This window comes from Elephas maximus, chromosome 1, assembly GCF_024166365.1.
Source record: "Elephas maximus indicus isolate mEleMax1 chromosome 1, mEleMax1 primary haplotype, whole genome shotgun sequence".
Lineage (NCBI taxonomy): Eukaryota > Metazoa > Chordata > Mammalia > Proboscidea > Elephantidae > Elephas > Elephas maximus.
In genome coordinates this window covers 29,305,644-29,329,835 of record NC_064819.1, presented here as the reverse complement: position 1 = coordinate 29,329,835, position 24,192 = coordinate 29,305,644, and the positions used below count along the sequence as shown (strand labels likewise).

At 43.1% G+C, this 24,192-nt stretch overlaps 1 protein-coding gene across 2 annotated transcripts in view; it reads right to left on the bottom strand.

Annotated features, from left to right (window-relative positions):
- The window catches only part of IGF2BP2 (insulin like growth factor 2 mRNA binding protein 2), a 200,778-nt gene extending 178,269 nt beyond the window's left edge, over positions 1-22,509 (bottom strand). For both annotated transcript variants that reach the window (XM_049880921.1, XM_049880929.1), the window contains exons 1-2: positions 22,265-22,509; positions 20,651-20,711 (exon numbers count right to left, since the gene is read on the bottom strand). In XM_049880921.1, coding sequence (XP_049736878.1) covers positions 20,651-20,711; positions 22,265-22,442 — 239 coding nt within the window. In that variant the 5' untranslated portion in view covers positions 22,443-22,509. The remainder of the gene's footprint in view (positions 1-20,650; positions 20,712-22,264) is intronic.
- Between the last annotated feature and the right edge of the window lie 1,683 nt (positions 22,510-24,192).

Below are 24,192 nucleotides of genomic sequence, written 5' to 3'. Positions count from 1 at the left end.
CTAACCACAACGGCAGGCCAAGAATTGAAGAGCATCAACTGAATTCAGAGAAAATAATGTTGCTTATGTTTTCAGAGAGGAGGATCTGATGCATTTTGATGATGCATACTCAGTCAATGATGATACCAGGTGCCACAGAGTCAATTTTAACTCACGGCGACCCCATGTGTGTCAGAGTAGAACTGTGCACCATACGGCCTTCAATGACTGATTTGCCGGAAGTAAACCATCAGAGATGCCTCTAGGTGGACACAAACCTCTAACCTTTTGGTGAGCAGACAAGAGCTTAACCATTTACCCCACCCAGGGACCCACATTCACCCCATTTTATGGGTGGCTCCTAGGCTTCTAATTCTGGACACAGTAAACTTCTGAGGTTCGAATGTTAATCTCGCCAGCCCAGGAGCATTTCTGAAAATCCAGAAAGAACCTCCCAAAGGCTGACGGCCATGCTCTGGAGCCACCCCACACAACTGGAGGAACACCCAGAAGAGTGCCGTCCAGACGGGAGCTCTGGGGGAAGCTCCGGTGACTGACCTTTTGTAGGCAGAGGCACCTGCGCAGCTCTGTGAGGAGACCCGGGAGAAAGGCTCTCAGCCACCAAGTAAGAAACATTCTCTTCTCCCTGATTTCAGACACAACTTTCCTTCACTTGAAAAACAAATTAACTGGAAAGGCAAACTAAGGAAGAATAACCAAGACCCTCTTGAGACCCAAGCAGAACACCTGAGGCAGTTCTGCCCACCAGAGGGCTTTTGGTTTTTCCTCCCCTCCTTCCCCAGGCTAGGATGGTGACAAGGGGAAAAGTCACTGAGGAAAAATGAGACAAAATACATTTTCTTTGGATGCATACCCACAGGCTGTCAATACACGGAAACACTAACAATAACAAAAAAAGGGTGCAGAATTATGTATCATGGTTGGTCCTCTGCGCTCACAGAACTCCTTATTCATGCTCACCTTCAACCCCCTAACTCTTGAAGACCAGAAAAATCTAAAATAAATATTAAACCCAGCTCTCTGCTGAGGGCTGCTGGAGCATTCTCTCTAAACTCTCTGGAACAGAAAAAAAAAAAGAGAAAAATTTAGATATAATCATGGGATTGTCTAGTGAAAAAACACAGCAAGAGTTCAAAGTCTGGACTGGTAAACAACCCACTCAGTCTACAAAGAAGAAGAGAGGTGCACAAAGGATAGTTCAGGATATACTCTGGTTGACTAGAATACATAAACTGTGTAGAAAATGTAATGTTATACTCAGCCTTCGCGTTTTTTAAAACAATAAGAAAGCATCCCTCCTTCCTGAAGTGCAGGTCCTCCCTAGGGACTCTGACATCCTATTAGCCGCAGTCTACGTACGTCAAAACCCGTTGCCATCCAGTCATTTCTACTCATGGCGACCCTACAGGATGGAGTAGAACTGCCCCACGGGGTTTCCAAGAAGTGCCTGGCAGATTCGAACTGCCAACCTGTTGGTTAGCAGCCGTAGCACTTAGCCACTACTCCACCAGGGTTTCCATATACATCAAAAGGAGACAAAAGATGGAGCTGTTTGCTTCCTGTAACTATCATGTTATAGGACCTTTAACAGCAAAGGTTAAACAGGTTGTGGCAATCTGAGATCCAACACAAATTTAAAAACATGACTATTAAAATACATTATTTGAAGTTGAAGTAATTTATGACTTTCCTAGTGGTGCAGTGGTTAAGAGCTCAGCTGCTAACCAGTAGACTGGCAGTTCGAATCCACCAGCCACTCCTTAGAAACCCTATGGGGCAGTTCTACTCTGTCCTATAGGGTGGCTATGGGTCAGAATTGGCTCCACGGCAACGGGTTTGGTTTTGGTTTGCAGGCCACAGGTTTGCATGAGTTTGGCAAACACTCATAGAGAATGAATCATTTGGCATCGACATGGACTTGCCTGACATCCAAAACAATGTAAAAAAACACTATCGAATTTCCTCAAGAAAAGAATCCCATGTCCCTTTAAAGGGTTTATGGTATTTTTCTAATGTATGTTAAAGGTACGTACCAACGAGCTGAGGGTCTGACGCTGCGTCTTTTCAGTGGGAAAGAGAACCGTCCGTGTCTGATATCAAAGTGACCACTGCATTCTGCCTGTGAAAGATTTACTCAGATTTGGCATAGTAAATGGCATATTTCTTAGAAAACCAATCATTTTAAAGAAGGGTAAGTCTATTTTCCTCTTATAGACCATGGCTAACCACAGTATGGCACAATTCTGGAGAAATCAGACCTCACCCAGTTACAAAAATAGCAAAAAGGGCTCTCGCTGCTGGCAGGAAAATGACACACATCTTTATTGATACTAGAACAGCAGCATTTTTAAACTTTTCAATCAGGCGTGCAAAAATCAGCTCTTTCAGATACGACTGAAAGGGAACAATTATACACAAAGGGTAAAGCGAGTGAAATCATTCTTCAGGAGAAAGAACAGATAGAGGTGAGAAGAAAAAGGGAAAAAAAGCTGAGGATGAATGCTAAGCATGTGACCTTGTCTACGGCACTCTGAACAATCTGGGCCTCAGTAGTCACATCAGTGAAATGGGAACGGTAGTATCGCTGCCTTCTGTACCCTATGGGATGTTGTAAAAATTAAATAAGGATTATAAAAGAATTCGGTAATCTGTAATGTGCTGCAACCTACCCATATTAGTACTGCCGTTTTATAAGGAAATTCCAGTTTTAGTACAAAAGAGGATCATCCTAAGTATGAAGGGGATTACCACTTTTCCGTTTTAAGCCCCAAATCAAGCAAGTCTGTTTTTGATTTGCTGACTTTTCCTGATACACTTAATAAATGAAATTCCAAGATGGCTCCCAACAATCCCCAACTCCTAGTATCCATATTTTTGTGGAAGCCTCTCCTACTGACTTGATTTCTAACTTCCGAAAAACAAAATGAGGAAAAAGTGACCACGTGTGACTCAGTGCCACTTTCTGTTTCTCTCTCAGGTTACTCACTCTGGGGGAAGCCCACTGTCAGGCTGTGAGCAGTCCTATGCAAAGGCCGAGGTGTTAAGGAACTGAGGCCTCCAGCCAACAGCCAGAGATGAACTGAGAGCTTCCGATAATCACGTGAGTAAGCTTGGTGGCAGATTCTCCAGTCTCAGTTTAGCCTTCAAATGACTGCAGCCCCAAATGATAGCTTGCTACAAACTCATCAGAGATACTCAGCCAGAACAACCCAGCTGTCCCTATATTGCTGACCCTCAGAAAATCTGCGACACAACAAATGTTTGTTGTTTTAAGTTGCTACGTTTTAGACTAAATTCGGTTGCAGCAGTATCCAGTTGCTGTAGAGTAGATTCTCACACATGGTGAACCCATGTGCACCAAAGGATCTCCAATAAAGGGCGTTTGATGCATCAACACATGAATGGATTAACAGACCGTGGTACATACACACTGTGAAATACCATGCAACTGTAACGGATAATGGCATATCAGTGAAACATCTCACAGCACGGATGAATTTGGAGGACATTATGTTGAGTAAAATAAATCAAAGACAAAAGGACAAATATTGTATGAGACCACTACTATAAAGCAACAACAAAAGGAAAAAAACAAAGTGGGAAAAAAAGAAAAAAAAAAATTCTTTGATGGTTACCAAGGATGGAAAAGAGGAAGGGAAAATTACCAATCAGATAGAAGAAACGAGTTAATACCGGTGAAGGGAAAGATGGGGAAAGTCAGCGCAACATGACCAAGGCAAGAGAAGACAATGCAAGGCAACATGACCAATGCAAGAACAAAGGGCAACTATGTTAACTACTATAGCTTAGACAATACTGCATCAATAGTATTAACAAATGATAACCTACAAATGGACAAACAGGGAGACAGATAAGCCAACAGGTGTGGGAGGATGTAAGGGGACACACCCACCACCAAATACTTGTTTGGTGCTAGATATATGTACATACATGAACTGTAGGTGCAGCTCATATAGAGCACACAGGGGTAAAGTCAGGAAAACGTCTTAGACATAACCAAATACCTCACAGGATGAAATTCCTAGGCTAGAAGACCACAGACTCGGGGGACATCTAAATCAATTGCCAGAACAAAGTACATAAAGACAACGTTCCACATCCTACCATGGTCTTAAAGTGTCGGGTCTTAAAAGCTTGTGAGCAGCCATCTAAGGTACAACTATTGGTGTCTTCCCATCTGAAGTGAGGGACAGTGAAGGAAACCAAAGACTCAAGGCAGCGATTAGTCTAAATGACAAATGGACCACATGAAACACAGCCTACATGACCCCAAGACCAGAAGAAAAAGATGGTGCCTCGCTATTACTACCAACTGCTCTGAATGGGATCACAACAGAGGGTCCTAGACAGAATGCGAGACAACTGTAGAAAAAAAATAAAATTTACAGTAAAGACCAGGCTTGCTGGTCTGATAAAGAACGGAGGAACCCCTGAGACTATGGCCCATAAGATGCCCTTCTGGAAATGAAGCCATTCCCAGAGACCACCTCCCAACCAAGCAACAGATAAGCACATAAGATAAACAGTAACACCCGAGAGGAATGTACAGAGGAATGTACTCCTTAGATGGATTATACGCAATCAAAAGAGCATTATCTGCCCAAAAGCAGAGGTGAGAAAGCAGGAATGGGTAGAAAATCAGGACAAAAGAAAATGGGGAACCCAGGGTGGAAATGAGGAGAGTGCTGACACATTGTGGGGAATTAAACCAAGGTCATGAAATACTTTATATACAAACTATCGAACGGGAAACTAATTTGCTCCTTAAACTTTCAGGTAAAGCACAATTAAAAAAAAAAAAAAGAGTATTTGACAGCATCTTGCTTTATAATTAAGGTTTAAGATCTGCTGTTTCCTTGGTTTTGAATTATCTTATCCATTAGTAAATGCCATTTTGCACTTGTCTGGTTCCCCCCACCCCCGCCAAAAAAAAAAAAAAACTTTAGACAGTCTGCTGAAACTGACCGTATCTGATTTACTGTATAAAAACATACCCTAAGTTTAATTCTTGTAGCCACCTGTTAGTTTGCAATAAGAGGATAACTGTTAATTTTTTTTTTTTCCAAATAGGTTTTTCTTCTGAGATTCTTAGCAGATGTTTAATGCAATTTAGGTTGCAGGAAGAAATATCTACACGTAAAAATTGCATTTTCATGTAATACTGAATCTTATAACTCTAAGGAAGAAACTTTTCTTACTTTATTAAAAAAAATAATAATAATTTGTAAAACCTACTATGGTTCCACCCAATCTAAAGCTCTAGTTTCCAAGTGTCATTTTGCAGCTCTACACAACTGTTGTTTTAAAGAGCCTTCACACCTAAAATGCTCAGGAAGAGGCTTCTTTTAATTTAGGCCAAAGATACAGTCAAAAGTTTGAACAAGCCATTCGCCCAAGTGCAAAATCTTTGAACAGCTATTTTTTCATACAGTTTGAAAATAAAGAAGAGGAGTAAGAGAAAAAGAGAGAAAGAAATAAATTACTAGTAATCTTCTTAAAACCAAACAACCATTCAGCAAAACTGGTAAGAAATGTCTGCCTTGAGCATTATGCTCTTTTAAGAACTATCTATATGGCTTCGAAGTGACAACAACTGGAAAGATTAGATAGGAACCTTTGGGGGCAGTGAGTTTATGTTAATGGTGGAGGAACAACTCGGAAAAGGAGGGTGAGGATGGTCATACAACTCGAAGAATGTAATCAATGTCACTGAACCATACATGGAGAAACTGTTAAACCCGTGTGCTGTCTATATTCTCAACAACAACCAAACAAATTAAAAAAATACAAAAATCAAGAAAATGACTGGTGATATTATGGTTTTAATCTTAATTAGTTTGTTCAACAAACAGTCAACAAGCAGCTACTTCCACTGTTCAAGGCACTGGAGATGCAGCTTGTAGAAAGAAAACAGTAAGACGCAGCCCTCATGGAACTTCAAGCTCTTAAAGTTCAAAAGACCAGTCAAGAAAAGGCATTTGGCTATTTTTGTAAAACAGATGACCACTTGGATCCACCACCAACAAGGGAGCCAGATGCAATCCTCAATTCCCAGGCCCTTGTAAGCCAATCAACTACACCTTCCCATAGAAGACTTGCTAACTCGTCCCCTAAGACAGGTGTCTTACCTCACCATCTTAAGTGGATGACTAATGAGCTGTTTCATTATGCACGCAAGTCACAGAACAAAAAGACACATTTTTTAAATGCTAAAAATGTCGGAGTAGTTTTTGTTTTGTTTTAAAAAGGTCCCTTAGTCTAGCTCAATTGGCATAACATAGTCTACAAAGAAAATGTTCTACATTCTACTTTGGTGAGTAGAGTCTGGGGTCTTAAAAGTCTGTCAGCTGCCATCTAGGATACTCCACTGGTCTCACCCCTTAGGGAGCAAGGGAGAATGAAGAAAACTAGAGATACAAGGGAAAGATTAGTCCAAAGGACTAATGGACCACATCTACCACGGCCTCCACCAGATTGAGGCCAGTACAACGAGATGGTGCCTGGCTACCAACACCAACTGCTCTGACAGGGATCACAATAGAGGGTCCCAAACAGAGCTGGAGAAAAATGTATAACAAAATTCTAACTCAAAAAGAAACAACAGACTTGCTGGCCTGAAAGAGACTGGAGAAACCCTGAGAGTATGGCCCCTGGGCACCCTTCGGCTCAGTAACGAAGTCACTCCTGAGGATCACCTTTCAGCCAAAGACTGGACAGACCCATAAAACAAAACAAGACTAGAAGGGCACACCAGCCCAGGGGCAAGGACTAGAAGGCAGGAGGGAACAGAAAGCTGGTATTAGGGAACCGAAGTTGAAAAGGGAGAGTGTTGACACGCCATGGGGTTATGAACCAATGCCGTAAAACAATACATGTACTGTTTAATGAGAAACTAGTTTGTCCTATAAACCTTCATCTAAAGTGCAATAAAAAAAAAAAGGTAAAAAATAAAAATGAAAAGGTCCCTTAGGTCACAGGCAATTTTCATTGAGTCTGGCCTTAATGAGTATTTGCAGCACCCAGGACCCAGAAGCACAATCCATATGGCCTTCAATTTCCCTAATTTATGTACAATAAAGTGCAACAGTAACCAAAACACTTTTCAAACATATTTAAAAGCACTGTCTTCCACCACTGAATTTTCCTACCAGGTACAATCTATGCTTTCAAAACTACCTTCCTTGTATATCACATGTTTAATAAGCAAAAGTACTCCCTTCTTATTTTCAAAAAATGTTTCCCGGACAAATGAGAATCATATTTTCTTAGGAAAAGATTTAAAACATTACCTGTAGTTGGCCCAATGTTTAAACGGAGAGGGTGTAATTTAGACTGAAAGTAGAGTTTTTTTTCTCTTGAAAACATGTGTTATGAAATACATAAGCTTATAAGCCCATCACATACTCGGCATATGTTCATTCTATACTTACAAAAGGATTTTACATGACTTAATACAATAAAGAAAAAAATAAGATCATTACATAAAAATAAAAATACAGGGTACTAGATAATGGAGAAAATAATTATTCCAGAAAACTAGAGTAAGAATGGTTGCTAAAACTGAGACATAAATTTAATTGTGAGTTTCCAAACAGCTACCGTTAGATAAGAGACACAGTAGCTCATCCCGTTCATCAGAAGAGGGACTTTTCCCTTCTCAGACCCAGACAAGACTTAAGTGTAAGAAACGCTAAATGCGATGGACAAAGTCTTCAACAACATTTTGCCGAAATACAGATTTTCACGCCGCAGAGATTACAAAAGATGTGCTTTGCTCCCAGCACTGCTTTCTTGGTGGTGTGAGGTTCCCATGTTTCTCTGCTCACTTCTCTCTTTTATATCTCAAAAGAGATTGGCTTAACACACTATCTAACCCTGTAAATCTCATCAGTGTAAGTGCCACTAATGCATCTCATTATATCACAGTGACATATTTAAAATACACAGTGAAATCACACGACAAAATGGTAGACAATCAAACAATCCTGGGAATCATGACCTAGCCAAGCTGACAGATATTTTGGAGGGACACAATTCAATCTATGGTAACTGCTAACCGGCAAGTTGGTAGTTCAAATCCACCCAGAAGTGCCTCAGAAGAAATGTCGGTGATCTACTTCCGAATAGCACAGCCACTGAAAACCCTATAGAGCACAGTTCTACTCTGGCACACACGGGGTTGCCACAAGTCAGAATCAACTCAAGAACTGGTTTACTATGTACTTGGAACATGATACTGCGCTAGTACCAGAGGTACAGCGGCAAACAAAATCATTAAAAAAAAAAAAAAAAACTGAAGCCAAACTCCAGGGACTTCAAATGACCCCCCCAAGAATCCTTGTCCATTGGGTAAGAAATCACTGAGAGAATAGTACTTTTATTTACTTTTTTCTGCAGTAAGGTCTTGGTTTTGGACAAAAATCATGTATGCAGGACTTCTATTCAGCAAGTGTGCGCTAGCAGAGTTTAACGGCTCATGCCCCTTCTGATCTGTTAGGCATTCATTCTACCAGTTGAAAATATTTTGAAGATCACCCCTGCATTCACAGAGCCCCAACATCCATAAAAGATGAAAGCAGGGCTTCTCTGGTTGAAGAAGGGGTAAGAAGGTCAACCTACTCGAACTTCTTGAAGCAAAACCTTATTCTCAATGAACGAGTGGTGCCATGTCTTAAAAGTCAGTTGACTGATGGGCTCTGCCAAGAGCTGGGGCACAACCACTGGGCAGTGAGCTCGCTGGGAAGTTCCTAAAGGGCAAACATTCTGTGTCATTGGCTGCAGAGAAATCCATAGATTTAGTAGTCTGGCATGCAGTTGGCAACACAAACATCTGTTACTAAAGCGAGAGTGACAGGAGATGCTAGGTCATGTCACAGGAAGCAGATGTAGAAGTGGAGCCCTGGTAACACTGTGGTTAAGAGCTACCGCTGCTAACCAAAGGGTGGGCAGTTCAAATCCACCAGGCGCTCCTTGGAAACCCTATAGGGCAGTTCTACTCTGGCCTATAGGGTCGCTATGAGTCAGAATCGACTTGACGGCAATGGGTTTGATTTTTTTTTTTTTTTCCTTGGTTTTTAGATGCGGAAGTAACAAAGGCAAGGTCAAAACTTCCCTCAAGAAAGCGCTCTGGATCTGCTGGAGCACCTAGTCAAGGAGTGGACTCAAGACTCAGAATTACACACTGTAGGATATACACTTTCCAACTTTTTTAAGGCTGTAAGCCCCTTTTCTAAATGAAATTCTAGCCAGAACGCCAATATATAACATAAATGCAACTATCTTCTGGCCGAAAGGTGGGTGGAAAGCCAGGAGTCTCCAAGCACCCTCATCCACTCCTTCTTCCCATAAATTCGGCATCTCCTCAGAAGCTAAGACTCCAGAATACAGTATTAAGAGCACTGCTGTGGGGAATAAAAAATATGACTTTGACCTGGAAAATTGTAAGGCCAGGTATTAACACCTTGACCATAAATCATTATATAAGAACTAAAGCCACAATGATTTTCAATCTCTAATTATTGTTTGGAAGCCATTATTGAAATAGACACCCACCCACCAAAACCATTAATAATAATAATCAATGAACCAAAGAACTAACTCTTTCCTGGCAAAACTCTTAAAATGTATAAACAATAATATTGGAACAACCACCTGCTTCTGGTCCTTTACAACCCTTAAAATCCCCTTCTAACTCACCTACTTCACAAACCTAAAACCCAGTCCTTCTTTTATTTCAAATTAATTGCGCAACCAGCACCCTTGTCGACTCCAATCTTTTGTGAATAAAAATAAACGTGTGAAAGATTTTAAAATATTAAGTAGCTAAAAGGTTTAAAAGAGTGTTACGCGACTAATATTTTGCTCCTGTTCCTTAAAATGGAGGATAAATTCTACATTTTCACAGATCTGAGCTGGAGACCTGGTTTCTAAGATCCCTGACTCATCATCGAGAGCAGTGGCACAGTTCAGGGAGTTTTGAAAAGCTCAGTTTACAAATCCAGTGTCCATGATTTGAAGACATCACTATCAGTTTGAAGAGAAAAGGAAAAGCATCCAGCTGTATCCAGGAGAAAGGCCAGATGATTTATGCATCTACAAAAAAAAAAAAAAAAAAATTTTTTTTTTTCTTTCCTTCCATGGTTTAAAAAAAAAAAAATGTTTTTCCTTTCACAAAGAATAAATACAATTGCCCTTCGGGGGAAAAAAAAATAGCCTCAACTTTCAGCGTTGGGAAATTCCTTCCCAAGTTTTCAACCACGTACAAAAGCCTACAACGTTTGACCCCTACAACCATTGAGGAGCTTGCGTCTGCTACACATTCCAAGGAAGCGTATACCACAGAACGCATACATTCCAACACATTGAGCAAGCACACACACGCTCCCGGCTTCCCCAAACCTCAGCCAGCGAGGGGGCACATGGGCTGGAGGCAGGCCTACAGACCGAGCACTGCCCTTCCAGCCCTTCCCAGCCATCGCACGGAAATGCAAAGGGGAAGAAGAGGAAGGACGGCAAGTAGCCAGGGCAGACCCTGGCAGCCAGAAATGCAAACCCTTTTGTAGGACAGGCCAGCCATGCACTCCTCGTGTTTAAACGTCAAAGAAAAGAACAAACTGTATGAGACGCCCGTTCTTGCTGTCACCACTGCAATCGTTTACTGTCTTCTACATACTACTGGTGAGCACCAGCCTGGCCCACGCGTCCTGAAATCATGGAGAGAGAATGCAAGCCCTGCATGGTACGGTTCAGTCAGTCACCTCTGCGTCTATGCCTGCCTGCCTGCCTGCCTGCCTTCCTAACTGAAGATGGTAAACTGCATTTGTTTTTGTTTTTGTTTTTTCCAGGGTTAAACACCTTTCATCATCTGCATAAGACTCTCTCAAATAGAGCTGCACAAATATTTTACTTCAAAATCTTATCCATATAATGATGGGAAACACATCCGTTTGTCAAAGTATGAACCGTGAAAATTACCAAGACCAGGAAGGACTAAAGTAAATGAAGGGCCTCCATGAAATAATAATAATAAATTTTTTTTTAAAAGTCCTTGCACGAGCATGTTCAAAATATCCTCTGCTTCATGGTTTGAGGTTAACCTGTCCCCAGAATCACCATTCAATTATTATTATTATTATTATTTTGCTTCACTTTTCAAAGAGAATAAATACAACACGGCAATAAAAATGTCTCCTTTGTTAATATTTATATTTAAGCTCTATGAGAGGTTCTTGACTGAGAATAGCCATTATTTTTTACCTCATAACAAATTTCATAAAATTACGCTCTTATCAAAAAACATCACCTCGCTATGTAGAAGCAAAACTTCTGTGTACGTCATTTCATTGACAGTATAACTTCTCTCTCTCTTTTTTTTTAGGTCAGCCTTGCCAGAGATCTTTCCATCAGGTTAATCTTCCCAGAATAACCTTTTCTCTGGTTCTATAGACTTGTTGCTGTTAGATGCCCTCGAGTCATTTTCAACTCACAGCCACTCTGTGTGACAGACTAGAACCTAGAACCGCCCCATAGGGTTTCCTAGGCTGTAATCTCTACGGGAGTAGGTTGCCAGGTCTTTCCCCCGCAGAGCCTTTGGGTGGGTTCGAACCACTGACCTTTCGGTTACCAGCTAAGCACTTAACCACTGCAGTGCCAGGGCTCCTAGATGATAGTACAATGATCTTAAATCTTCTGTTACTAAACAAAACAACAGTTACAAAAGCATATGCTTATGTACTAATTGTCTCAAAAAGAACACACAAAATCTCTCCACTCCCCATGTTTTCACTGACTTATTCATATAACAAAACCAAAATACTCGTTGCCATCAAGTCGATTCCGACTCATAGTGCCCTACAAAACAGAGGTGAACTGCCCCATAGGGTGACTTAAAATTTTCTTTTGTTAATAAGATAAACCATTTCATAAAAAGTAATCTGCAAGAAGCCCTTATTTTCCTTCTCCAGTTCACAGACATTTTTTAATATACAGATAAAGCTGAAAGGGTGCCGAACTTGGTATAACATTCTAGGTCCTTCAAAAGTCTGAGTTTTTTTTTTTGTTTTTTTCTTTTCAGGATTTCCACACACTGCATACTTTTTTTTTTTTTTTTACACTTAACTTTCAACAATGAATTTTTTTTAAAAAACACCTTCGTATCTTTACGTAGCTACAAATGTCTCTACAGTAGGGCCACTTCAAGAAAGTTCCTGAAAATTACAATCAACACTTTTAGTTGTTTTTCAACTACATTAAATTAAAAAATGTACTCAACTGCAGCTCCTTCCTCGGCATATCTGCATTGTACATGTCAATTTTGTCTTCTATTCTGGGTAAAGACAAATATACAAAGTTTACTCTATAACCTATGTACACATTATTGCAATTTTCTACTTTATTACTAGGGTGTTGTGCTGTACTCAAAGTAGACAAAAGCCAGGATATTACAACCACTGCTTCTTTGGGAGCCATTTGGGACAGGTGGCAGGAGCTTCAGAGTCTGAAGCTTTAAGTCCTGTCTGTAAAGAGGATTAAATAGGGATCTTTTTTCGGGCTATAACTGTGAGAACTAACCAAGATACACAGAAGGTCTAGTCCAGTGCCTGACACAAAGTAACTATTCAGTAAGTACTAGTTATCTTTCTTCTTTTCCCTATCTTCTGAGTCAGAATTTCATGGAAAATGCAACACACCACCCTGGCCAGTACCAACTTAAAGCAGCACATATGGGGAGTTCGAAAGAACTTTGTTTCACCTTTTTTTTTTTTTTCTTGATAATTCCTTCTGCCCTCTCGCTACCACCATAAATATGATAGTCCACAGAAGTTAAAGGAAGCAAGAAAAAAAATGCAGGAAAAGTTACCAATGAAGGGGAAAATGAAAAGTATTTCACATGCTGTCATTCAATGTCAAGGATGTTACTGAGCGATTATATCACTAATGAAGAACTCTAAAAAATTTACGGACGCTCTTCTATTAATGGAGCCCTGGTGGCGCGGTGGTTAAGACCTCAGCTGCTAACCAAAAGGTTGATAGTTTGAATCCACTAGCTGCTATGAGTCAGAATCAACTCAATGGCACCTAACAACAACAACATACTATTCATATTCACACCATCTCTACAGAAGAAGCCAATGACCATATTCTGTGCTGAAAATCAAGAAGTGAGAGACCAACACCTCTGGGGAAATTTGGGAGAAAGACCTGGCAGCTCCTCCCAGGAAAACAAACCAAAACACAGTCTGGACCTCCTGCAATAGGCTGGCTCAAACCTGTGAAGAACCCACCAAGGGATTCTTGAGCTTGACTTTGAGCTATCACATGCTGCACAGTCTCAACCACAGTTACAGTTCACTGCCTCATCTGCGTGGCTCCGATGGGGAGAGAACTATCTGTCTGCAATATCCTACTTCACAAACAAGGGATGCCACCTCTGAGAGACGCAAAGCTAACAAGCAAACACCTCTCAGGTATATGCTCTGCTCTTGTCTATGGGCAAGTGTGGTGACAGGAGGTGATACTGTTTTTAAAACAACTTGATTCTAGGTTTTTTTTTCCCTAAAGGGGAAAAAAAAAAAAACTAACAAATTACAGATCATTCAGACTGAAGCAAGAATAAGATCACTGCAAAGGGTCAATTCACAAACACACCTGTTTTCCTATATTTCCACCATTCTCGAATGTCACCCTGTGAACATGATGACACTTTCAGGTCACTTCTTTAACGAAAGGAATAAATGTAGGTGAAGTGCACTGCACTGACAATCAGAAGGCCTGGGTTCTAGCCCTAGCTCTGCTACCCCAGATAAATGGGAGTAAATTGTTAAACCTCTCTTGAGACTGAGTTTCCTCATTTGAAAAACAGGAAGAGTATCAACTGCGGTATCATTCTTCACATAATCGTTACTTGGAGTAAATGAAAAGTCTGAAAGAGGTTGGAACAACGTCAGCACTATATGGATATAAGACGCAAGCACATAAAAATACATCTATCTCCCTGGGATAAAGTTACTAGTATTACTTACTGATCGACACGTGGTATCATGAAACGACCTTTCCACTCATACTTAAAACAAAAATAAAAAGCCATGCATACCCTTAAAACAAATTCACACTTGGTCCTATTAATAATATGATTAAAAAAAAAAAACTGGAAATGTCATTTCTCATTGCAATGGTCCCAGACAAATGTTCCTGGTCCTATTAATAATACAACAAAAAGAAAAACTGAAAACTGCAATGGTCCCAGACAAAAGTTTCTGGTCATTAGGTGCAACAATTCTCATGATGCCAGTAAACATGAAATAAGTCTAAACCATGCATCCGACTCTTCATTGTCATACATTGGACTTATTTAAAATAGCTGTTTTATTTATGAAACATCTCTTTGATAGTAAACAGAATGAGAAAATCAAATTAAATGTTCACAGTTTAAGGAAAAATGTCTGGAACCAACAAATAACCAGAAGAGCTAGGAATAAACAAACAAAGCCTACCCAGAAATGCAAATTTATTCCTCGGGGAGGAGATATATTAGTATTAAGTGATGGTCAGAGGATTAGCTCTTGGTCTTGATTGCCTTTTATTAATGCTAAAGCATCCATTTTCACTGGCCACTTATTTTATCTCAATATACCATCAAACTCTAAAGCAAATTAAAGGGACCTTATTTCTCCTCCCCTTTGGAAACCAAAGCAACAGCATCTGAAGTTTTCTGCAAAAGAAAATAATTTTTCCTCCCTATTTCATGGATGAAAGTTTATGATCAAAACAGGAAAAGTAAAACCTTAAAAATAATGCTCTGAGCACTCTGCAATTTTGCTGCCCAAAATAGAACCCATATAGTCCATGCCACCAAATGAAAATTACAAGTTTGTAAGCATGAAGTCAAAATATAAAGCAAAAGATTTTTTTCTTAAATGTTTTAATGGTAATAAATGAGAGAAAAGACTACTATTTTATTGGTAGGTGTTTGTTGTTTCTCTGCTGTTATGTTTTGTTCACTGACATTGTTTTGGATAACTAATCTGAGCTTGAATGTCAATGTAGAAAGGATAAACCTTGACTAATAAATTATTTGAGCACGTTGTGTTAAACAGAGCTCTCCTGCCCTTCAAATTAAGAAGTTAATCATAGCCTTGGAGATATCATGCTTCTGACCAAGTTTTACGGCATAAACTCAACACTCTCCTCTCTAACACCCAAAGAACAATGAAGACCATTTTTTGCTATTTCAGTGTAATTTCTTAGACTATAGATTTTTGAAATTTATATTTCAACTTTAACAGCCTTTAAAAGAGACCATTTCAATGCCATGTTCCTTCCAATGAAACTGATTTGCTCAGAGTACTTCTGTTATGCCAAATAATGGATTCTCTTCCAAAGTATAGAATTTCTAAAGGAAAATACATGTGCAAATCTTGAATTTCCTAACACTTAAGAAATGGCATATAGACCACCAAAGCCTTCCAAGAATCACTTGGATAACTCTATCAGAGAAAGGGGACAGTCCTTTCAGCAGCAGGCTCCCAGAAGAAGCCACTACAGATGCCTATGACTTGGCTTCACAACAAAGTTACTCACCTACAAGAGTTATGCGTCACTCAGGGCAAATATCATTGCACTTGATTCCATTTGCTACAAGGTTTAGTCTCCTACCAATTTTCATTTCCTTCATCAGGATTAAAATCCAAAGCAACTGTTGCTCAATTAAAGGTCTCCTCCTCGCCCCTCTTGATACCATCTGTCTTTCAAACTACTACCTCCCGCCACACACAAACACATACACACACGTACACATGTATATACACCCCACTGAATCACCGAAATGACACAATTCGCTCAAAAACTATTCTCTAACCACTCTGGCCAATTGCTCATCTACTTTTGAGGATTTCATCAGCAGACAAGGAAGAGTGATTCAGCTGCAGACAGCAAATATTTAGAAAGTTAAAAAGTATCAAGTATGTATAAATATTTCCTGTAGAAATCTGGTTTTCGTAGCTTGTTTTTGTTTTTGTTTTTTTACTTCTAATAAACGTGCCCAAGTTACTCTCCTTTTACACACATTTCAACATCAGTTACGTTCTCCTCCCCATTACTTCAAAAAGTACAGCAATCTCTGCAGAATAAAAACATCTGCTAACTTAAAATAACAGTGAAATGTTAATTTTGATAAGCAACTTATTCTCAATTTTCTAATGTCCTTTAAGATATATGTTAAAAGCTAAAAGAAATTTCTTTCTAAAGAAAATATATTATACTTTAGGGGACTATGTATAAATGTCTTTGTCTAAATATTACCAATCTTCCCTCACCTTTTCTTTACTAAATGATAATCTCAGGTTAAAAAAATAAAAAACAAAAGTCTTAGAACATTCCCTTACCAGCCATCTTATGCCCAGGCACAATTACAAGGAAAACTTGATTATTATTATTGAAAGGCACAATTTTATCACCAAATCACTTTTTAGAATTCAGAATGAGGTGTTTAAATATCCATTAAATATTTCAATAAATTGATATAATACCATTTAAAATTGATACGAATTTGATGAAATGGAAAATCAAGCAGTACATAAGATCTATTTCGATGTGTAGGTTTCACTGATTTTTAATATTTAACCAAGTAATGTACAAAGCTGATAACCAGTCTTTTAAAAATATAAAGGGCAATTTAAAATCCACATGGCCAACTGAATTACCAAGTAATTTTTTTATTGCTTCTATTTTATTTCGAATACTTTTCTCTGAAAGGTTAAAAAAAAAAAAAAAAGGTATAATTCTCTACGGCACTACCTAGGACCATAGAAAACATTACTCACCTTCCTTAAAATGGGACAGTGAAGCTGAATCAAAAGTAAAGTTGCAGTTTGATAGCATATATTTTGTATTAATATGTATTATATCCACATATGGAATCAATATAACTAAGCTTAGGCATTAATTTCTAATTCAACAAATTCTCGAAATAAGAGGCTGCCCTATGATTTCAACCTAATTAAGTACTTTCTGCTTCTCAAAAATTAAAACTCAATGCAGCAAAAGCCTTTGTTGCAGACAGGGCTTGATGTTGGGTGGGTTCCCCTCCCCCCCTTTTTTTTTGGTATTTCATTCAACTATACACAATGTAGTACATACAAGCAAAATACAATTGAGATACTGTTTTCTTTAACATTCCTATAGGAGACCAAATTCATTTGCATTGGAGAGAACACAATTACTGATTTTTAACTCATGAAAGACAAATTCATAGCTTTTTCCTACCACCTCACAGTAGTCACACCATCTCAGTGGACGCATGTCTAGCTCTTCTTAGTTACTTCCCAGAGGTGGGCAGAAACTGCATTTTCCAAAGTTTTGTTTCTCATGGCATCATTCAAACTTTAGTTACAAAAGCACATGCAAGTTAGCATACACGCCTTAGCTTAAAACAATTTATGTAATATATGCATTGTGTGTGCGTGTATTTTAAGACTAAGCTTTCATTAACACCCAAAATGAAATTCCTATTAAGGAAGTTTCCACAACTTTTAACAGCATTTTAAAGTTTACTAGTCTTCCCTCTTTAAGAAACCTTTGATCTCTATATACTATCACCACTAAAATTTATCAGGCAGAGTATTTAGAAACATGAGCAGAGGAAAAAGATCCAAAGATTTTTATTCAACAGAGCCTGAAACCAACTTAGAAAGAGAAATAGATGCTTTGTACACGGTTTGTATTACCATAATTTGCATATAATAAGAATGAAATGTATATGGCAAAAAGAAAAGTAAGTTTTCTACTTCTGAGTGATCCTGAGAAAAGAATAGTAACTAGTCTTGCTACTATAAAATAATATTAGGATGATATTTAACAAAAAAAAATCCAATGGGTAAGCAAACAGCATGCCAATAATTTTATAACTAAAGATAAATACATCTCCCCCCAAAGTATCATTAGCTTAATGACATCTATTTGGGGATACAGATATTAAAACTGATTCTTAAGAGCAGAAAAAAATCAGTACCATATAAAGAAAATGAGCACTCAACTGCTGAATGGCTTTTTAAGTAAGCAAACAGTGAGCATGAATTGTTTTCATGCCATTTTCACGTCAACCAACACAATTACCACATATAGAACTGACTTAACGCTGACAAATTTGCTTCTAACTTGTTAATTTTCACAGACATGCAACAAAGAAACACCAAAATTGTCATCATATCACATCAAAGCTGTGGTTTCAAATGTCTGCTTTTTTGAAAGCCACCACCGTGGTGGTGTCCTGTACATGAAAACATACAGCTGTCTCATCCCAGGAGTCTGAGCTGAGCACACAATACCAATCATTAGCCATCTCTCCCTGACCCTGCAGTACAAGTAGCTAATTTCTGCATTTTAAACTAATAACAGGAAAAAAAAAAAAAAAAAGATTAAAACCATCCAATCAGAAATGATGCAAGCTCTCTACAGCACAGCTTAGGCATACATTTGGTATGTCAGAAGGCTTCAGCGTAGTGAATCACACACAGCGTATTTTAATCTACCTCCTGGGTATTTCATATCGCCCACATGTTCAAAGAAATCAAGGAGCAATAGGGCTGGTAAGTCCTAGATGGCTGCTTATTTCATTTATACAAAAATTTGGAGTCATGCTTTTAATTCTGACCTCTAATATAAACACACACCAAAAAACAATATTTCAATGGCACTCCAGCTAACAACAAATAACCTTTGCATTTTCAAAGAAAAAAGATTAGGAAGGAAAGGCAGCTAAAAGTAAAAAGGAGTATAAGACATTCTAGGAGATATTAATAACATTAGCTAAACTATTATTTTACTTAGAGCGCTACACTAAATAACTTACGTTGCAACATTAAATAATGAGACACCAACTAACCAAAGTTAAAATTCTAGTAACTTTTACTAATTAGAATTTTAAAAAAGGACTCGCAACAGCTATCTAGCCCACAGAATCAGACACTTGTAAATACACAGTCCATTAAATATTTTGGGTGGTTCTTTCATATCTTGTTTAATATATTCAGCAAAATTTCAAGTGCTGTGAGATCAGTAATTTAAACTTACAGTAAATACTTAATATATCAGAAAGCTTCAACTTGGATTTCTCAAGCAAAAAAAAAATATTCTAAAGGAAAGTATACGAATTTAGAATACTTTATTGAAAAGCCAATCAGTTACATGTTCCATCTTTTCCTAGAGGGAAGAACTAAGGTAATGCTAATACAAGGAACTGCAAATCATAACTCTTTAAGAAAAGGGGGGGATTATAGCTTTCTGATATGCCACAGACCATTTGCAAACAAAAGATATTTTGTTGCTTAAATTAAAACATATCAAGAACTAGGCACACCATTTTTAAAAACCCCTTCAACAAAACATCTCAGTATTTATAAAATTAGAGTAGGTTGTTTTAAAATTTAATCCTCGCAAAAAAACAAGTAAGTGGTTACGTTATTGACTATCACAAATTAGAAAGGTGGTACGTCAAAGACTTCATTTTGAGTCTCCAATGCAGCTCCTTAATGACTAATGGTGAAGAAATGTATGAGAATGGGATATAAACTAAGTTACAGCACACAGCAGGAGAAAAAAATTAGAATGAGCACGAAAAGGCTCAAATTTAAAGTGACATTTAGTGTGATAAACTTTAAACAAAGATATTCTTCCTCGTTCTGGCCTCACAGATATCTCCCTTGGAAGAACACCACTGTGGAGAAATCCAAACTCCATACAACTTGTGACTACTTCATTAACAACCCAAACCAAAGCCCTTGCCATCCAGTCGGTTCCGACTCACAGCGACCCTATAGGACAGAGGAGAACTGCTCCATAGGGTTTCCCAGGCTGTAAATCTCTCCGGAAGCCGACTGCCACATCTTTCTCCCAAAGAGTGGTGGGTTCTGGTGGTTTCCCACCGCCAACCTTTTGGTTAGCAGCGGAGCGCTTTAGCCACTGCGCCACCAGGGCTCCTCTCATTAACAACAGAGCACTTAAATATAACCAGATTTCACAGGGATGCCTGTTTAGGTTCAAACGGTTCTTAAAAGCAGCAACAACAAAATGCTCAGAGGCAATCCTTAGTCGTTTCAGGGAGTAAAAAAGTCTGACTTTTAACGGCCACCCCAATCCAAACAACCTACTTCTTTACAATACTAAGCAAAATATTGACCCCTTGCTGCATTATGTTATCATTCAAGGTTATGCTATCTAAAAAAGAAAACTAATTACTGGAGAAATTCAGTTAAGCCATTGAGCTGACACAGTAAATATTTACTCTTTAACATCTCACAGGAAGTCTTGACAACCATTTGTTACCCTGTGCTGGGGGTAGGCTTGGGATTGGGGGGTGGGAGGCAACTTTCAATAAACACGTTAAAAGGTCCCAGATAACACAACTAGTGTTCCCGCACCCCCACCAATAAGGCACCAGATATTTTTCCAAGTACAGCAAACACCTTATATAATGAAAGTAAAAATGTAACTGTCGAAACTATCTATTTCCATAACAAAACAAACAAAAGCCTTTCTAAAAACTATAAGAGCACATTTTTTAGAGCTGAGGGGTTTTTTTTCTTTAACTTAAACGTATGTCCATTCACAAAATAACTAAGCAAAATATATTTACCTTAGCTTTTTAGAGACTGAGTAATCAACTTCCATGATTTTCCCATGCAATTCCACTTTACCTTTAAAACAGAAATTAAAACTCAGAACCTTGCTTGGATCAAACCGGCGGGGGTCTAGAAGGGGCACGCACAGTCCTCCAGCTCGGGCTCCGCCTTCGGGCGGCCTCCAGGGGTCTCCCACCCTGTTCGAGCCGGCCGAACTTGGTTCTCAGTATGAGGAAAGGTGGGCGCCCCGTGTCTCGGGACGAGATAGGGACGGGTGCGAGCCCGGATCCGACCCCAGGTATAGCTGTGGGTGGTATTACCGGAAAAACAAATTTAATAAAGAGCGGCGCCAATTTGAAAGGATGAGCTCACTTGAAACTCAAGCTGCAGGGCTGGCGCGGCCCCGCTCCGCTCCCGGCCCCCACCTCCCCACTGCGCTAACCCGGGACCCGAAGGCTCCGCTGCGCCCCTTCTTGCTCTCTCTTTCTCTCTGTGGCCCCGAGAAGACGCGCCGAAGCCCCCCGGGGTCGGCCTCTGGGAGATCCCCGTCCCTGCCGGGTCTGGGTGTCACCTTGGGCCTCCCCGCCCCGCCCCCACCCCGCGCGCCGGTGGGGAAGGGGCTCCCGCCTGGCCGGGGCTCGGGGGTCGCAGGCCCGCGGCCGGGGGGCGAGCGCGGCTCCGAGCGGTGAGTGTGCGGGAGGGAGAGTTGGGGAACGCGCGCGCGCGAGTGTGTGTGTGTCGCTCTCCGTCTCCCGTCTGGGCTCCAGCGCGCTCGCGGGCCCCCCGGTCGCCTCTTTCCCGGTTCTCAGCCCGGGCCCCCACCGAGTTGAGCCAGGGCACCTCGTAAAAAGGTGCTCCTGGCCGAGCGGGAGGTGGGGGGACGGGCGGCGGAAAGCCCCCAGCCCCGAGTTCTTCCCAATAAAATCGAACAAAAAATTCAGAGAAAAATAGGAGCGCTTGAGACGAGCGAGAGGGAACTGAGGTTCGGCAGAGGACCGAGGGAGATGTGCCGTCGTTCGCGAGCTGGAGTTAGGGGAAAGGGACCTCGGAGAGGATCAACAGGGGGGCGCCGAGGGGTGCCGAAAGTGGGGGGCTGTGGGGCGGGATGGGAGGGGGCTGGAAGGGAGAGTGCGGCTCGGGGAAGCCAGAGAACGAGAGGTCCTGGGCACGAGGCACGGAAGGTGGCAGGTCCGGCTGGGGGAGGAAGAGGAGATGTAGGACTTCTGGGGTGTCCCTGACAAAGGGGGTGACGGGAAGGTCAAGGAAGAGGGGGGACAAGAGGCTCGCTGGGGGTGGGGGCGGGGGAACTCCGGAGACCAGCTCGGGACGCTGGGGGAACGAGGGTGTCCCCCGAGAGAGATTGAGCCTCGGGGACCCTCGGAGCTGCACGGGGGGCGCCCAGGGCTGTGGCCCAGAAGGCAGGGGCGAGCCCGGAGGTGTGGGGGGAGGGGAGCGGGCCGTCCCGGGAGCGGGCGGGCAGCGAGAGTTGAGGATCCGGTGCGTGGAAGTGAGCGTGCCGGCGCGGGAGCCCCCGCCGGGCGCCGCCCGCGGCGCTCGGCCTCCCCAGGGGCGCCGTCCCGGCCGGAGCGGGGCGAGGCGGGGGCAGGGCGACCGTGCCGAGTGCTCACCCGAGAGGGTCTCGATGGCGCGGATGGCCCAGTTCTGGTCGGGGTAGTCCACGAAGGCGTAGCCGGACTTGAGCAGGACCTGTCCCGCCAGGGGCAGCTTCCTGTCCCCGAAGAGCTGGCGGAGGTCGTCGGCCGTGACGGCGGGGCTCAGGTTCCCGATGTAAAGCTTGTTCATCATCCGTCCCTTCCCCGAGAGCCCGCGGCTCCCCCGGCCCGGTACCCGGCGCTCCTCGCCTCCTCCGCTGCCCTCGTCTCTCCTCCTCCTCCTCCGCCCCCCCCTCCCCGCCCTCCGCCCGCCCGCCCGCCACCCACCCCCACCCTCAGCCTGGCTCCCCCCACCGCGGCCGGCCCGGCCCGCCCGGGGCAGAGGCGGAGGCGGGGACTCGGCGCGGCTGCCTCCTCGGGGCAGAGTCCCGGGCCGGGCGGCGGCGGCGGCGCGCGGACAAAGCGCTCTCTCTGCCTCCTCGCTCCCTCTCAAGGCGGTGGCGGGAGGAGGAGCAGCCGCGGGCGGCGGCAGCGCACCCCGCGTGTCTGTGTGAGAGTTTGGACGGGCGTGTGCGCAGCCGAGAGCGAGCGCGCCCTCCCCGCCCCGCCGCTGCGCCCCTGCCTCGCGCCCGCCGCGCTCCGAGCGCTCCGCGCGGGACCCCGGCTCCTGCCCCGCGCCGGGCTGGGGCTCCCGGGCGCCGGAACCCCGGGCGGCCGCGGCCGGCGAGCGGCGGGGCGGGGAAGGCTCGCCCCGGGCTGGGTGGGAGTGCGCGAGGGGGCGCGGGGAGGCGGTGGGGAGCCGCGGGCGTGGGAGGGAGAGGACCGGGAGTGAGCGTGGGGAAGGCTGTGCGCAAGGTGGACCGGATGTGAGTTCGCGGCTGCCAGGGAGAGCGGGAAGGTGTGTCTGCGAGGTGAGAGGCGAGGGCAGGCTGGGGGACAACTTTCGCGGCGAGTTGGCTAAGTCGAGCTCCCTGCGCGCTCCGGGGCGCAGCGCTCGCTCCGAGACCCCCTCTCCGCCCGGCTCTCCGAGGCGACATGACGGCACGTGTCGTCGAGGGATCACCGACGACAGTCAGGACGCCTGGGTCCCGGGCAGGCCCGGCCGGCACGGGCTGTGCACGCCTGAGAAGTTGCAGCCAGTCCTGGGCCTCAGTTTCCCCACTCGTAAGGAGGAGACAAAAGGCCCGGGCAGAGTCACGTCTCGTCTGCCCGAACCCCACGCGCCCGGAATCCCTGCAGTTATCAGTTGCTCTCTATCCTGGCAAGTGCCGAGGGCTTCCCGGGCGGCCTCTGAGAAGCCAGGTGGCGGGAAAGGAGGCGAGCGAGGTGGGTCAGGGGCTGCGGCCGGGAGGGCGGACGCTCGCCGCAGGGCTGTGCGGCCGGGCCAGCCCCAGGGCCAAGGCGGTGGGAGGCGAGGGTGCCTGGGAGCCGACGCGCGCAGCATGTGAAGGAGTTCTCAGGGCAATTGGGAAGGCCGGGAGAGGAAAGAGGTCCTTCCAGGCGGAGGAAATAACGTGACCGACGGAAGAGGCTGGGTTGGGGTGAGAGCAGTCTTAGCCGAGGGGTGCGGGAAGGAGGCGGACTGGCTGGGGGGCGGCTGCAGAGTTTCGGGGGCCGGCTGGAATCCTGGTGGGTAGAGCCTGGTCCTAGCCAGGAAATGAAATTCTACGGTGAAGAAAAATGGGAGGATTAAGAGGTGAAGGGCGAGAAGATAACACGCTCCCGACTTCTGGGGTCTTGGGAGAGGTGATGGTTTGACCCTGGAAATGTTAGGTTTTGTGAGGGCATTGGGGCGCTGTGTGGGAAGCCTCAACAGGCTCGGGCCTCCTGGCTGGTCCTTAATAGACGTTCTGGCCCCTTCCTTGGAGACTCAATGAGCCTGAATTTAGTGGGTTTCGGGTGATCTTTATCGAGACGTTTGGGAAACACTGCTGTGGTCAGTT